This window comes from Salmo salar, chromosome 27 (assembly GCF_965601325.2).
Source record: "Salmo salar chromosome 27, fSalSal1, whole genome shotgun sequence".
Taxonomy (NCBI): Eukaryota; Metazoa; Chordata; class Actinopteri; order Salmoniformes; family Salmonidae; genus Salmo; species Salmo salar.
In genome coordinates, this window is record NC_138317.1 from 41,290,704 (window position 1) to 41,304,296 (window position 13,593).

The 13,593-nt window shown below is 42.0% G+C and overlaps 1 protein-coding gene across 4 annotated transcripts in view; it reads left to right on the forward strand.

Moving 5' to 3' along the window:
* LOC106589068 (low density lipoprotein receptor adapter protein 1-A-like) overlaps positions 1–12,450 on the forward strand; it is a 29,972-nt gene extending 17,522 nt beyond the window's left edge. For 2 of the 4 annotated variants that reach the window (XM_014178745.3, XM_082970248.1), the window contains exons 2-9: positions 2,323–2,465; positions 2,979–3,091; positions 3,634–3,748; positions 7,615–7,687; positions 7,815–7,910; positions 8,375–8,520; positions 8,691–8,725; positions 10,842–12,450. In XM_014178745.3, the coding sequence (XP_014034220.1) occupies positions 2,323–2,465; positions 2,979–3,091; positions 3,634–3,748; positions 7,615–7,687; positions 7,815–7,910; positions 8,375–8,520; positions 8,691–8,725; positions 10,842–11,010 (890 nt within the window). In that variant the 3' untranslated portion in view covers positions 11,011–12,450. Of the gene's footprint in view, positions 1–2,322; positions 2,466–2,978; positions 3,092–3,633; positions 3,749–7,614; positions 7,688–7,814; positions 7,911–8,374; positions 8,521–8,690; positions 8,726–9,557; positions 9,590–10,841 lie in introns of all 4 variants that reach the window. The other 2 variants (XM_014178747.3, XM_014178746.3) reach the window with 2 other exon arrangements.
* The last annotated feature ends 1,143 nt before the right edge of the window (positions 12,451–13,593 follow it).

Here is a 13,593-nt window from a genome sequence, read left to right on the forward strand (position 1 = left end):
CTTTTGGTCTGCATTGGGACAGAGTGGTCGACAGCCCTGCTTATCTTCGCGTGTGTGTCACTGTGATCTGATCTATAGTTCCAACTTCCACGTGAACTTGAATCCCCTCAGGTTTTCTAAGAAGCACTGTTTTCATTGGACAGTTAGCCCAGTCAGAAATCAGCCCCTAGTCCAATGTCCCTAGATTATGTAGACCAGGGATGGGTAATTTTGATGAGGTTGGGGGCCACAGAATAACCAGAACTCGTCATGAGGGGCAGCAGTGGCTTGTGGGTAGCCACGTACATGCTGCCCTCTTCAGACACACAGGAAAGATGAGGAATGAGACGATGGCCTTCTAGAGTTAATACTACTCACTGTCCCCCTGTTTGGCTTTAGGTCTTTCTCCTTCAATAAAACATGGAAGTAGGAGGAAGTTACCTAGACACTAGGTCAGGTTTGTACCAGTTTTACAGTTAAGGTTTTAATTGGCCTGGCTACCCATCCACAATCGCTCTGGCCAATTGCCACGCCCACTAACGTTTCCTTTTTCCATGATGAATGTGTAGCTAGCGATCGATAGAGCAGTAGGCTAGAAGTCATCAGGCAAAGGTTTTATAGAGGGTAGCTGGTCCTAGATCTGTGACTATGGATCATTTACTCTCAGGCTAAAAAGAAAAAACCAAATGATGGGAACTCTGGAAAGATAAACTTCTCTTATCAGTGCATGTCAAGGTTCAAGTGTACAAGATGTTTTATTTATTGTTTATCCTACTTTCTCCCCCTCAATGTTTTGCCCTCTTTTACAAAAAACTTTTTGGGGCGGCAGGTAGCGTTGGGCCAGTAACCGAAAGGTTGCTGGATTAAATCCCCGAGCTGACAAGGTAAAAATCTGTCATTCTGCCGCTGAACAAAGCAGTTAACCCACTGTTCACCGGTAGGCCGTCATTGTAAATAAGAATTTGTTCTTAATTAACTGATTTGCCTAATTAAAGGTGAAATCATTTATATATTTTTTTTACTAAATACAGGTCAGCCATAGGTTAGTTCTGACTGAAAATATTTATACTGAACAAAAATATAATATAAACGCATGTTTGTTTGAAGAGCTGAAATAAATAAAAGATCCCAGAAATGTTCCATGTGCACAAAAAGCTTATTTCTCTCAAATCTTGTGCACAAATTTGTTTACATCCCTGTTAGTGAGCCTTTCTCCTTTGTCAAGATAATCCATCCACCTGACAGGTGTGGCATATCAAGAAGCTGATTAAACAGCATGATCATTACACAGGTGCACCTTGTCCTGGGTACAATAAAAGGTAACTTTAAAATGTGCGGTTTTGTCACCAAACACAATGCCACAGATGTCACAAGTTTTGAGGGAGCGTGCAATTGGCATGCTGACTGCAGGAATGTCCACCAGAGCTGTTGCCAGAGAATTTTATGTTAATTTCTCTACCATAAGCCACCTCCAATGTTGTTTTAGAGAATTTGGCTGTACGTCCAACGGGCCTCACAACTGCAGACAATGTGTAATCATTCCAGCCCAGGACCTCCACATCCGGCTTCTTCACCTGCGGGATCGTCTGAGACCAGCCACCCGGACAGCTGATGAAACTGAGGAGTTTTTCTATCTATAATAAAGCCCTTTTGTTGGGAAAAACTCTGATTGGCTGGACCTGGCTCCCCATCGCGAGGGCCTGGCTCCCAAGTAGGTGGGCCTATGCCCTCCCAGGTCCACCCATGGATGCACCCCTGCCCATTCGTGAAATCCATAGATTAGGGCCTAAATAATTTATTTCAATTGACTGCTTTACTTATATGAACTGTAACTCAGTAAAATTTGTTGAAGTTGTTGCATTTTTATATTTTTGTTCAGTATACTTTTGCATGCGGTAATTTTCTTCCACCCTGACCATAGATAGGGGATTTAAAACCATTTCAGATGGAGAGCAGCTTATTTACCTTTTACTCCACAAATTCATGACAGACTAACACTGACGCAACAGAAAACACTATTTTAGAAGCAGACATACAGCAACCTGTATCGATCTCCTACATAATATTGACCCTGTTCTCAAACATGATTTGAAAATAATCTCTGAACATTGACCCACCTAGCTGCTTGGGGACTGGACAGATACATGTGAGAGGTCATGACCTTCTACTTCTAATCTTGACCCCATAGAGTTTTATCTCTGTTTGACCCCTTATTCCTTACGCTCTTATAACCTCTGAACTCCCTCCCTACCTCTCTTTTTCTCCCTCCCTACCTCTCTCTCTTTCTCCCTCCCTACCTCTCTCGCTCCCTCTCCCTTCCTGCATCCTTCTCTCTCTCTCCAGAACTTCCTGAGAACTGGACAGACATGACAGAGACTGTTGTAGATGGCATGACCTTTAACCTCCGTCACCTAGGCATGACCCTGGTGGATCAGCCCAAAGGAGAGGACCTATCAGCAGCTGCCGTCAAGAGGATTGTTGCCACGGTGAGCAGGAAATAGTCATACAGGAAATAGGAGAGACTGGAAGTTCAAAGGACAGGAAGTTCCTAAGCACTTAGTTTAGATTGCGATCACATTTTTGGAGTGGCTCTTCATTGCTTCTGCCCTCAAGAACAGCATTTTTATTTCTTTTTTGAAATACTTCAAGATGACTGAATAACGTGGCCTGCTCTTTAGAAAACAATTGTCAATTATCTCACCCTTATTGGTATTATTATTGTTGTCATATTTTATCTTAGATCCATTAGTAAGCATTGCTCTGATGATGATGATGATATTTTGTAATATTATTTGAAAATTGTCTTAAATGATCTTCATTTTTTAAAAATTATAATAATAATAATAATAATAATATCTCTTATTGATCCAGATCAAAGCCATTAGGAATAATGTATTTATAATGAATCTATGTTATCTGTCCCCTCCAGGCCAAAGCCATTAGGAATAATTGATTTGTAATGAATCTATGTTCTCTGTCATCAACTCTATCCCCTCCAGGCCAAAGCGGGAGGCCAGAAGCCTCAGAAGATGTCTCTAAAGGTTTCTCCTCAGGGTTTAATGCTGTACGACAGTCTAACCAACCAGCTACTAGACAACATCTCCATATACAGGTAGGGCTGTGGCTGTGCTGTGCATCCTACCACAAATTGTATTTGTGTTGTGTGACCTCTACCTTGACAAAAATATAAACAGATTGACTCCATGTATAGAAACACAGCTGACCTACTTCTTGTTTTTCTTTGGAGGGAAACCCAAGGTGAGAAGGGGAGGTGGGAATGGGAGGTGAGTAGGGGAGGTGCGGAGAAGGGAAGGAGAGAAAGGTGGGAAGGAGAGGAGTGTGGGAAGGAGAGGGGAGAGGAGTGTGGGAAGGAGAAGGGAAGGAGAGGGGAGAGGAAGGTGGGAAGGAGAGGAGTGTGGGAAGGAAGAATGTTTTTGAAAATACAGCTCCCTACAGGAGACCTGATCTGTACAGAGCTGGGTGGCCATATATATATATATTACTCTCTCTGCCGGAACGTTTGTTCCCACACGTTGACCAAGCGTTTATGGCATCCTGGTTTGTCACAGAGGATACTTGCCATTTGAACCATAACTGTAACCTCTGACTTTTATAATGCTCTCTGACCTTTCACCTTTGCTCTGTGTCCTGCAGGATATCCTACTGCACGGCGGACAAGCTGCACGACAAGGTGTTTGCCTACATCTCCCAGAACACCCTGAACGGAACACTGGAGTGCCACGCCTACCTCTGCCCCAAGAGGAAAGTGGTGAGTCTGAACTGGCACAAAACAACCCCTGTAATCTGAAAGGACTGGATGGGATCTGCTTCGTCTAGAGGACGTCTATCTGGAGTTTTTAACTATTCAGATGTCTTTCAGAAGGGTGAAGGTTAGGCACAGAAATGCATCCAACTACAGGTGTGCAGGGTTTTGTTCCAGTCCTGCTCTAGCACAGCTGACTGTACTAATCAGCTGCTCAGCAGGACTTTGAGCACCTGAATCGGGTGTATTGGAGCAGGGCTGGAACAAAAGCCTGCCTTAGAACATGTTACGCTTTTGCTTCCAAGATAACCGTTCCCCCAGTCCGTACATCTGGCTGTTGCCTCCTCTCGTTCTGTCTCCCCCAGTCCGTACATCTGGCTGTTGCCTCCTCTCGTTCTGTCTCCCCCAGTCCGTACATCTGGCTGTTGCCTCCTCTCGTTCTGTCTCCCCCAGTCCGTACATCTGGCTGTTGCCTCCTCTCGTTCTGTCTCCCCCAGTCCGTACATCTGGCTGTTGCCTCCTCTCGTTCTGTCTCCCCCAGGACAAACATTAGGTTTCACTCCTCGTCCCCCTTCAACTTCCTGTGTTGCTGTCAATCTAGAGGACTCCTCATCTTCCCTCCCAACTCACCCTGCCATCTCTCATATAACTCAATACTCTCTTCCCCCCCCCCCCCCCCCTCTCTGCAGGAGAGAGATTGGATACTAATAACCTTTGACATTCTGCCAACACTGTAGCTCTCCCAACTGTGTGAGTGTATGGTGTACACAATGGTGTATTTATATGCTTTGCTACTGACTGAGAGAAAATATTTTGTTACAGGCACTCAAGGTTGACAAGGTCATTGAAAGTAAACAATGGCGGTGATGTTTTACATCTCTATGTCAATGTGTGGTTTGATAAAGTAGGTTTTTAAAAAAACGTTCTCTCTTTGGCCCCAAGGTTAGCTTTAATGTTAAAGGAATAATCGACTCAAACTACCTGTAGGTGTTTTCTTCATTAGTTCACTGTCGATATAGTCTCAAAATGTTTCACATCTCTGTCTGAGCATTGAGGGATGGTTTTGGGGTTGTTCAGAAGTATATGTAACAGTAAGTATAGCTTCCGTCCCTCTCCTCGCCTTGAACCAGGGACCCTCTGCACACGTCAACAACTGACACCCCACGAAGCATCATTACCCATTGCGCCACAAAAGCCGCGGCCCTTGCAGAGCAAGGGGAACAACTACTTCAGGTCTCAGAGCGAGTGACGTCACCAATTGAAAAAGCTATTAGCGCGCACCACCGCTAACTAACTAGCCATTTCACATCGGTTACATTATAGTTTCATTGCTCTACTTTGTTTGAATATTATGGCCATGTTGATTTTTGTATTTGAGTTGTTTATATAATGTGCTCTGTGTTCCCTCTGTGGTATTAAACTTTTTCCGAAGGGACCTCATTTTTTTTTCCTGTAGAATTTCTAGGGACCCCATTTATTTAGCACTATTTTGTTTTGGATTTACCCCAAACATAACACTTTGTATTCAAGATTAAAGTTAATTGCTTTGCCACATTTTGTGCAGTATTACTTTAATGCCTTGTTTGCAAACAGAATGTATGTTTGTATTCTCTACAGGCTTTCTTCTTTTCACTCTGTCAAATAGGTTAGTATTGTGGAGTAACTACAATGTTGTTGTTCTGTCCTCAGTTTTCTCCTATCACAGCCATTTAAACTCTGTAACTGTTTTGGCCTCTTGGTGAAATTCCTGAGCGGTTTCCTTCCTCTCTGGCAACTGAGTTAGGAAGGAGGCCTGTATCTTTTGTAGTGACTGGATGTATTGATACATCAACCAACATGTAATTAATAACTTCACTATGCTCAAAGGGATATTCAATGTCAGCTTTTTTTTATTGTTACCCATCTACCAATAGGTAGTCTTCTTTGCGAGGCATTGAAAAACCTCCTTGGTCTTTGGTTGAATCTGTTTTCAATTCACTGCTCGACTGAGGAACCTTACAATTATCTGTATGTTGGGTGAGATAGTCATTCCAAAAAATTATGTTAAACACTATTATTGCACAGAGTCCATGCAACTTATTATGTGACTTGTTATGCACATTTTTACTCCTGAACGTTATTTAGTCTTGCCATAACAAAGGGGTTGAATACTTATTGACTCAAGACAGTTCAACTTTTCATTTTTAATGAATTTGTAAAAAAAAATGTAGGAAAACATAATTCAACTTTGACATTATAGGGGTATTGTGTGTAGGCTGTAACACAACAAGATGTAGAAAAAGTAAAAGGTTGTGAATACTTTCTGAATGCACCTTGTTATCGTTACTCATTGTATTTATTATTACGCGTTTTACTCTTTTTCTATTTTCTTTCTCTCTACATTGTTGGGAAGGGCCCATCAGTGAGCATTTCACTGTTAATCCTCTCTCTCTCGCTCGGTCTCTCTATCTGTCTCTCTCTCTCTCTCTCTCGGTCTCTCTATCTGTCTCTCTCTCTCTCTCTCGGTCTCTCTATCTGTCTCTCTCTCTCTCTCTCTCTCGGTCTCTCTATCTGTCTCTCTCTCTCTCTCTCGGTCTCTCTATCTGTCTCTCGGTCTCTCTATCTGTCTCTCTCTCTCTCTCTCTCTCGGTCTCTCTATCTGTCTCTCTCTCTCTCTCTCGGTCTCTCTATCTGTCTCTCTCGGTCTCTCTCTCTCTCTCTCGGTCTCTCTATCTGTCTCTCTCGGTCTCTCTATCTGTCTCTCTCTCTCTCTCTCGGTCTCTCTATCTGTCTCTCTCTCTCTCTCTCGGTCTCTCTATCTGTCTCTCTCTCTCCCTCTCTCCTGCTGTTTACGAAGCATGTGATTTAATAACATTTGATTTGATCTAATTACCCATGTAATGAGTTTTAGATTTTCACATCAACAAATAACCATTTTCCAAAAGGTATTTTTTTTTATTTGGCGACCCCACGACAATTCCTCCGTGAACCCACTAGGGGTCGTGACCACGATAATGAATACCACTGCTCTACAGTCTACTCACTTGTAAAGGGATTCATACTAAAAATCGAAACGCAACAATTTCAAGGATTTTACTGAGTTATAGTTTATATGAGGAATTCAGTCAATTTACATAAATAAATTAGGCCCCTATCTATGGATTTCACATGACTGAGAAAACAGAAATGCATCTGTTGGTTACAGATACCTTAAAGGGTCGAGCCTTGGGCTACTCCCTTGGTGACAGGCAGTGGCTGAGACAGCAGATTTTCTAACTTTATACACTGCACTCTTTGAGAGAGGTAGTTAGCAAACCAGGCCAAAGACCCCTCAGAGACATCAATACTCAACCTGTTTAATCAGCTTGCAAACCTGTTTAATCAGCTTCTTGATATGCCACACCTGTCAGGTGGATGGATTATCTTGGCAAAAGAGAAATGCTCACTAACAGGGATGTAAACACATTTGTGCACAAAATTTGAGAGAAATAAGCTTTTTGTGCGTATGGAACATTTCTGGGATCTTTTATTTCAGCTCATGAAACATGGGACCAACACTTTACATGTTGCATTTTATATTTTTTGGTTCAGTGTATTTTAATTGCTAATGGGAATAACACCTCATGATGTGGCAAGATACAATTATCTTTTTGAAAGTTGGGACTCTATGGACAGTGGACTAATGAAGAAGAAACAAAATGTGCATTATTCCTTTTAATACATGTATATGGTTTTGTTTGTAGCGTTATAACAGCCTATGTATGGTCCCCCTGCCCTAAGACCTAGGCAGGGACTAGGCCGTTGGCTTTCAGTGTCCTTTTGATTGTTAATGTTGTATCATTGGGTCTTTATAGCATCATAACAGCTTTGTGAATGTTATTTTTCTCTCCTAGGCCCAGGCAGTGACGCTGACTGTAGCACAGGCCTTTAGAGTGGCCTTTGAGTTGTGGCAGGTTGCTAAAGAAGGTAGGTGCTATTCAAACCCAATTACACACAACCCTGGAGAGGGACACGTGCACACACACAAGGTCACATTTTTTGTATTTCTGGGCGTGTGTAGATGGTATTATTTTTTTTTAAATCTGTCTTGTAGAGGAAGAGAAGAGAGTGAAGTCCAGCTCAGCTGGAGAAGCAACCAGCAGCTCCCATTCAGAAAGATCTAACAACCTGCCTAGTCTCAAAGGAGGAAGTAAGGTGATATGCACACACACACGCGGGGACACACACAGCGAGAGACGCAGGCTGCATTTACACAGATCTTTCCTCCCCATTTTGGTATTTTGACCGATCGGATCAGCTCTGAAAAAGATCTGATATGAAAACGTTTGATGTAATTGGTCAAAAGACCAACTAGTGGAAGAAATATCTGAATTGGACTGCCAGCCACAGAGACAAACTGTCTTTATCTGATGCAGACACAAAATACCTTGTTTATAGTATAATGTTATCAGAATAAATGTCTTTCTGATATCATCTCCCTTCCTCCCCTGACTAATAATAATGTAACTTACTCTGTTCCCCTGTCTTCTCTTTTGATTATGTGTTTGTTCCCTTGTGCTTTCATACTGTGGCCTTGATTGGATCCATGGCATTTAGGCCTTGGCATCAAACTGGAAATACTCACACATTACTGTCTGATTGGCTGATTCATAGTCTCCATAGATGTTGCCACTGGTAACCTACTGGACCTGGAGGAACTGACTCATGTTGCCGTGGTTCTGGAAACCAATGGCGACGAGGAGTTCAAGGTGGACAACCACACTGCTCCTGAGAACAATGATAACAACAACACTGTCTGGGTACGTCTGAAATTACCCATCAACCGTTTCTGTCTACACTTAGAATGAAATGGGAGGAAATATTTTGGCTACAAAAACTAATCTTTCTTCTTTCCTCTTTTGCTCTCTCTCCTCTCCTCTCCTCTCCTCTCCTCTCCTCTCCTCTCCTCTCCTTTCTCTCTTTCTTGCAGGAAATTGAGGAAGACTTGGATGAGGCTTTTTCTAGGTAAGTCACTCGTCCTAAATGTATCTGTTGTCGATAAGCCCCCACTAGTCTGGATCTTCTTCTTGTTGCTGCTTGACCACAGAAATCAGCTCATTGATTTTGCTCAGATCAGATTTCCCTGAACTTGATTGCAGCTTTTGGAGAATGTGGCTCTATAGCTCCATCTAAGGAGTGAGATGCGGACTTACAGGTTAGAATAGAGAAATGGTCAGAGGGTTAGAGAGAGCAGGGTTCGGAATGCCTCATCAATTCTAATTCTTGAATTTGAATTGAGTAGTAAACAGGATACATCATTGAAATCACAATTTGAATTAAAGGAAATGTAAATGAATTCAATTAAATTCAAATGCCTCTTCTATTCTATGTTGGTTGTAGTCTATACAAATTATACATGAAACATATTTATTAGTTATTTCATTAATCATTTACATGTTGTTCAATAAAGAAGCCAAACAAAATGAAATGGTTGGTGGAAACTATTCTAAGCACTAATGTTAAAATAATATATGAACATTGTTTCCAGAGAAAAGTTATATATTTTTGGTATCTGGAAGTGTGACCTGTCAGATTCAATGAAACTCATGTTCTATGACTGAGTGAAAGTTCTTTAAATTGCACTGAATTCAATTCTACTTCCTGTCACTCAAACTCAAATTCTGGCCAATTTTGAATTTCAACTAATGAGTTGAATGGAAATCAATTCCAAAATTCTGAATTGAGTCCAACCTTGAGAGTAAAAAAAGCCAGACAGAAAATGGAGTGAAAGAAGAGAGAGAGCAGAGTGCAGCTCCACCACCCCTCCTTAATCCTGCCCTGTTTGTTGTCTCTCCAGCCCCAGGCTGGATAACTATGAGTCATCTCCAGGTAACAGTGCTCCTAGCCTAACCTAACCAACACAATCATAATCCAGTCCACTGACCCAACCATAAACACTCCTTGTACTACAGTAACAACCTTTGTGTATGTTATGACCCCTCAAATTCATGTTTTGTGACTGTTGATGTTTAGTAACTTCCTGTGTCTCAACTCCTATCAGACCCAATATCTCATGTGTATACAATTGCACTGACAGTTCAAGCACATTTGCTCCATGTATATACATGTATAGGACCCCACTGTTGTACATACTGCATCAGTTCACTTCTGATTGGGATCATTCAAGTTCTGCTGGTCCACTATGGTGGAGCAAGTCAGGGTTAGAGGGGTTTAGAATCCCTCAGTTTATTACATACACACATACATACACTCACACACACATACACACATACACACATGCATACATACATACATACATACATACAGCTCATTCTAACCCGGAATAGATCAGTGTTGTGATTAATTCACACAGCCCTGTAGTTTTATACATACTGTCATTCCAGGGTTCAAACTACTGGACATAAACCTTTAGTTCAGAGGAGACTAACAGACTACTGTGTGTCCTCTCTCTTTCAGTAGGGTTCAAACTACTGGACATAAACCTTTAGTTCAGAGGAGACTAACAGACTACTGTGTGTCCTCTCTCTTTCAGTAGGGTTCAAACTACTGGACATAAACCTTTAGTTCAGAGGAGACTAACAGACTACTGTGTGTCCTCTCTCTTTCAGTGGGGAGGTTGTAGCTTTGTGTTTATTCTTTCTGAAATCCCCCCCCAAAAAACATTTACATTGTTGCGTTGACTGATACACAAAAAACAAAGACTGACATGACGGCAGACTGACTACACATCGTCCTATCCTTTCTACCTAAATACCTGCTAAATAATGTTTTATTGTTGTAAATAACACTGAATAACCAACAAGATAACAACAAAAATCATAGCAAAACGCTAATAACATAAGCTAATGATGTGAAATCAATTGATGTCAAAGTCATGGGGTGTTGCATCATCTGCAATCCATCCCTAAATGTGTGTTTTTCTTCACACATTGCCTTTTAATGTTGTAGTTCTCAAAGAAATGTTATCTCCCTCTCTCTAACCCCACCTCAGATTCTTTCAATTTCTATCTCCACACCCCCTCTTCTCTTCTCTCTTCTTCTTCTTCTCTCTCTCTTCCCCCCTCCCCATCCCTTGCTCCAATCGATAACACTTCTCCCTTCCCATCTCTCCCCCCTCCAGACTGGCGGTATCCCGTACTAACCCCCAGGTCTTGGACATTGGGGTGACCCCCCAGGATTGGCTGATAGAACCTGACTGGGCCAATGGGAACACACCCAACAAGAACAGGACCAATAAGAACACATCAAACAAGAATACCACCAATGGGGATGACTTCTTTGGCTTCTGATCGACCACCAGAGGGCGACCAAGAGGCACAGCCTTTTGAGTCTTTGGCCCAATACCAAATCAACCGCTAGGCCCTATGCTGGAACTATACTATATTGTGTGCACCTGTCAAATCCTCTCAGGTCTCTACAAGTGCACAGGACACATGATCTAGGGGTCGATTTGGGATTGGGCCATAGAAGAGTATTCCCTAGTTGACTCCCTCCCCCTTATAGATCTGAAATGACTGCATAGGTTGAGCGCTTTGGTTGAGATTCTATCATATACATGGGGTCGCCAGGAAGAGTCTATGGGTAGACGCTAGGGATTATGGGTAGACGCTATGGATTTGACTTGGTACCTTATCTTTTTATAAACTGGGTGCTTCAAGCCCTGAATGCTGATTGGCTGACAGCCGTGGTATATCAGACTGTATACCACGGGTATGACAAAACATTTATTTTGACTGCTCTAATTACATTGGTAACCAATTTATAATATCAATAAGGCAACTCGGGAGGTTTGTGATATATGGCCAATATACCACGGCTAAGGGCTGTGTCCAGGCACTGCGTCGTATACATAAGAGCAGCCCTTAGCCGTGGTATATTGGCCATATAGCACACCCCCTCTGGCCTTATTGCTAAAATATACCACTCAGTGTGTCATCCTACATTGTTTTGTTTACTTTGTTCTTGAATTTACTGCAGTAGTAGATAGTAGTACTATTTGGACCGTAATCAGTATTATAATTTTGCGTTGGTTATAATTTTTTAAGCCAGGGGAGGTGTGGTATATACCACGGCTAAGGGTTGTTCTTAGGCACGATGTGACGCAGAGTGCCTGGACACAGCCCTTAGCCATTGTATATTGGCCAATATACCACAAAACTCCCAAGGTTCCTTATTGTTGTTATAAACTGGTTACCAATGTAATTAGAACAGTAAAAATACATGTTTTGTCATACCGGTGGTATACAGTCTGATATACCACGGCTGTCAGCCAATCAGCATTCAGGGCTCGAGACACCCAGTTTTGAGATATGGAGTTAAACTAGTCTTCATCTGTCACAGTAAATATTTATTATATATAGTATTGAACATAAACACACTCGGTACCATAAAGACAAGACAAGACAATACATTTAGGTACGTATTCTTTACATACTAAAGTCTGGTTCGGTTACCATGAAACAGGAGAAAGCACTTTGAAAAAGAGGTACTTCCTGAATTTCTTTCCAACTTGTTTGAAACTATTTCTTCTGTTTTGTGCCTGCCTACTTAACGTGACCCAGGAAAGTGATGTACCGTAGTAAATTCCTTTCCGACCAGTTTCACCCTGTTCTGTAGGCTATCTCTACCCTTATGTCCAATGGACCAAACCGTGTAATACTGTGTACCAGCAGAACTTTGAATAACATTTTTTTTGTTATGTATATGAAATTAAACAGTTGTTTGGTCTACTTCTAGGAAAGGATGTTTCCTGTTGCATGACACACACTGACAGAGAGTGTTAATGACAGTGTTGTAAATTCCCCAAAGTCACCAAGTTTTTCAGAAATCCTCGTTGGAGTATTCTGGAATATCCTGCTTATTCTGGGAATCTTCCCATCGGGATTTCTGGAAGGAAGTAAAATTTGAGTAGTTACCGGAACATTGTAACCCTAGTTGCTGCTAATGCCATATCATTACACATATATAAAGGACTGAAAATGCAGACAATCTTCTTTTTTTTTTACCAGCAGGTGGCAGCACTGTACCACATCATTCCACCACTGGTTACATCTCAATAGTCCTTAGTGGCTTCCTCCTCTCCTCCCTCCTCTCCAGCGCTGAACTGACAACACTAGTGTGATGTAATGCATGCCCACTGAGAATTAGATAACTGAAAATGAAATCCTGCAGATGAAGCAAAGTAAAGGAAGCCAGCTGACCTTATACAAATTCCTTACAATTTTTACCTACGGAACTGTACAGCTGAGAAAATGCCAGTAATGTGTACTCCGTACTTTGTGGGTGGGTGTTGCACACCTTACAGACACCAGTAAAATCCACAAAATGCCACCCACCCACGAGTGTGTTCGGGTCAAGGTGTGGGTTGTCAGCATCTACGGTATTCATCTTTTATAAAGGATTTTCTACAATCGCATGTGTGCGAAAGAGCAAGAAAGGAGAATGTAAAATCTGTCGGAGGGGAAAAAAAATGTCCTTCTGAGGCAAGTTACTGGTTAATAAACCTTTTTCTCAACCACTTGTCAAAAAATCCATCCCGGGATGAGCTAGGGACAGATTTGAGTGTTTTTGAATCCACGTATGAATGTGACTATTTTTTTGTATGTGTGTGAGAGAGAGAGAGAGTGCAGGTCTGTGTGTGTGTGTGTGTGTGTGTGTGTGCTGACCCACGTGTCTCTCACCACTCTAGAGTCCTCTTCACACTACAGAACAGAACATGTCTGGCAACGTGTGAGTATGTGAGGCTCAGTAGTCATGTGGCTGGACTGGTGCAGGGGACCAGACTACATCTCTCTGTCCCTTCATCCCCCTGATACTGTATATCAGACCATTACTGTTCACCCTACAGCTAGTGTACCCTTCTTCTAGTACTG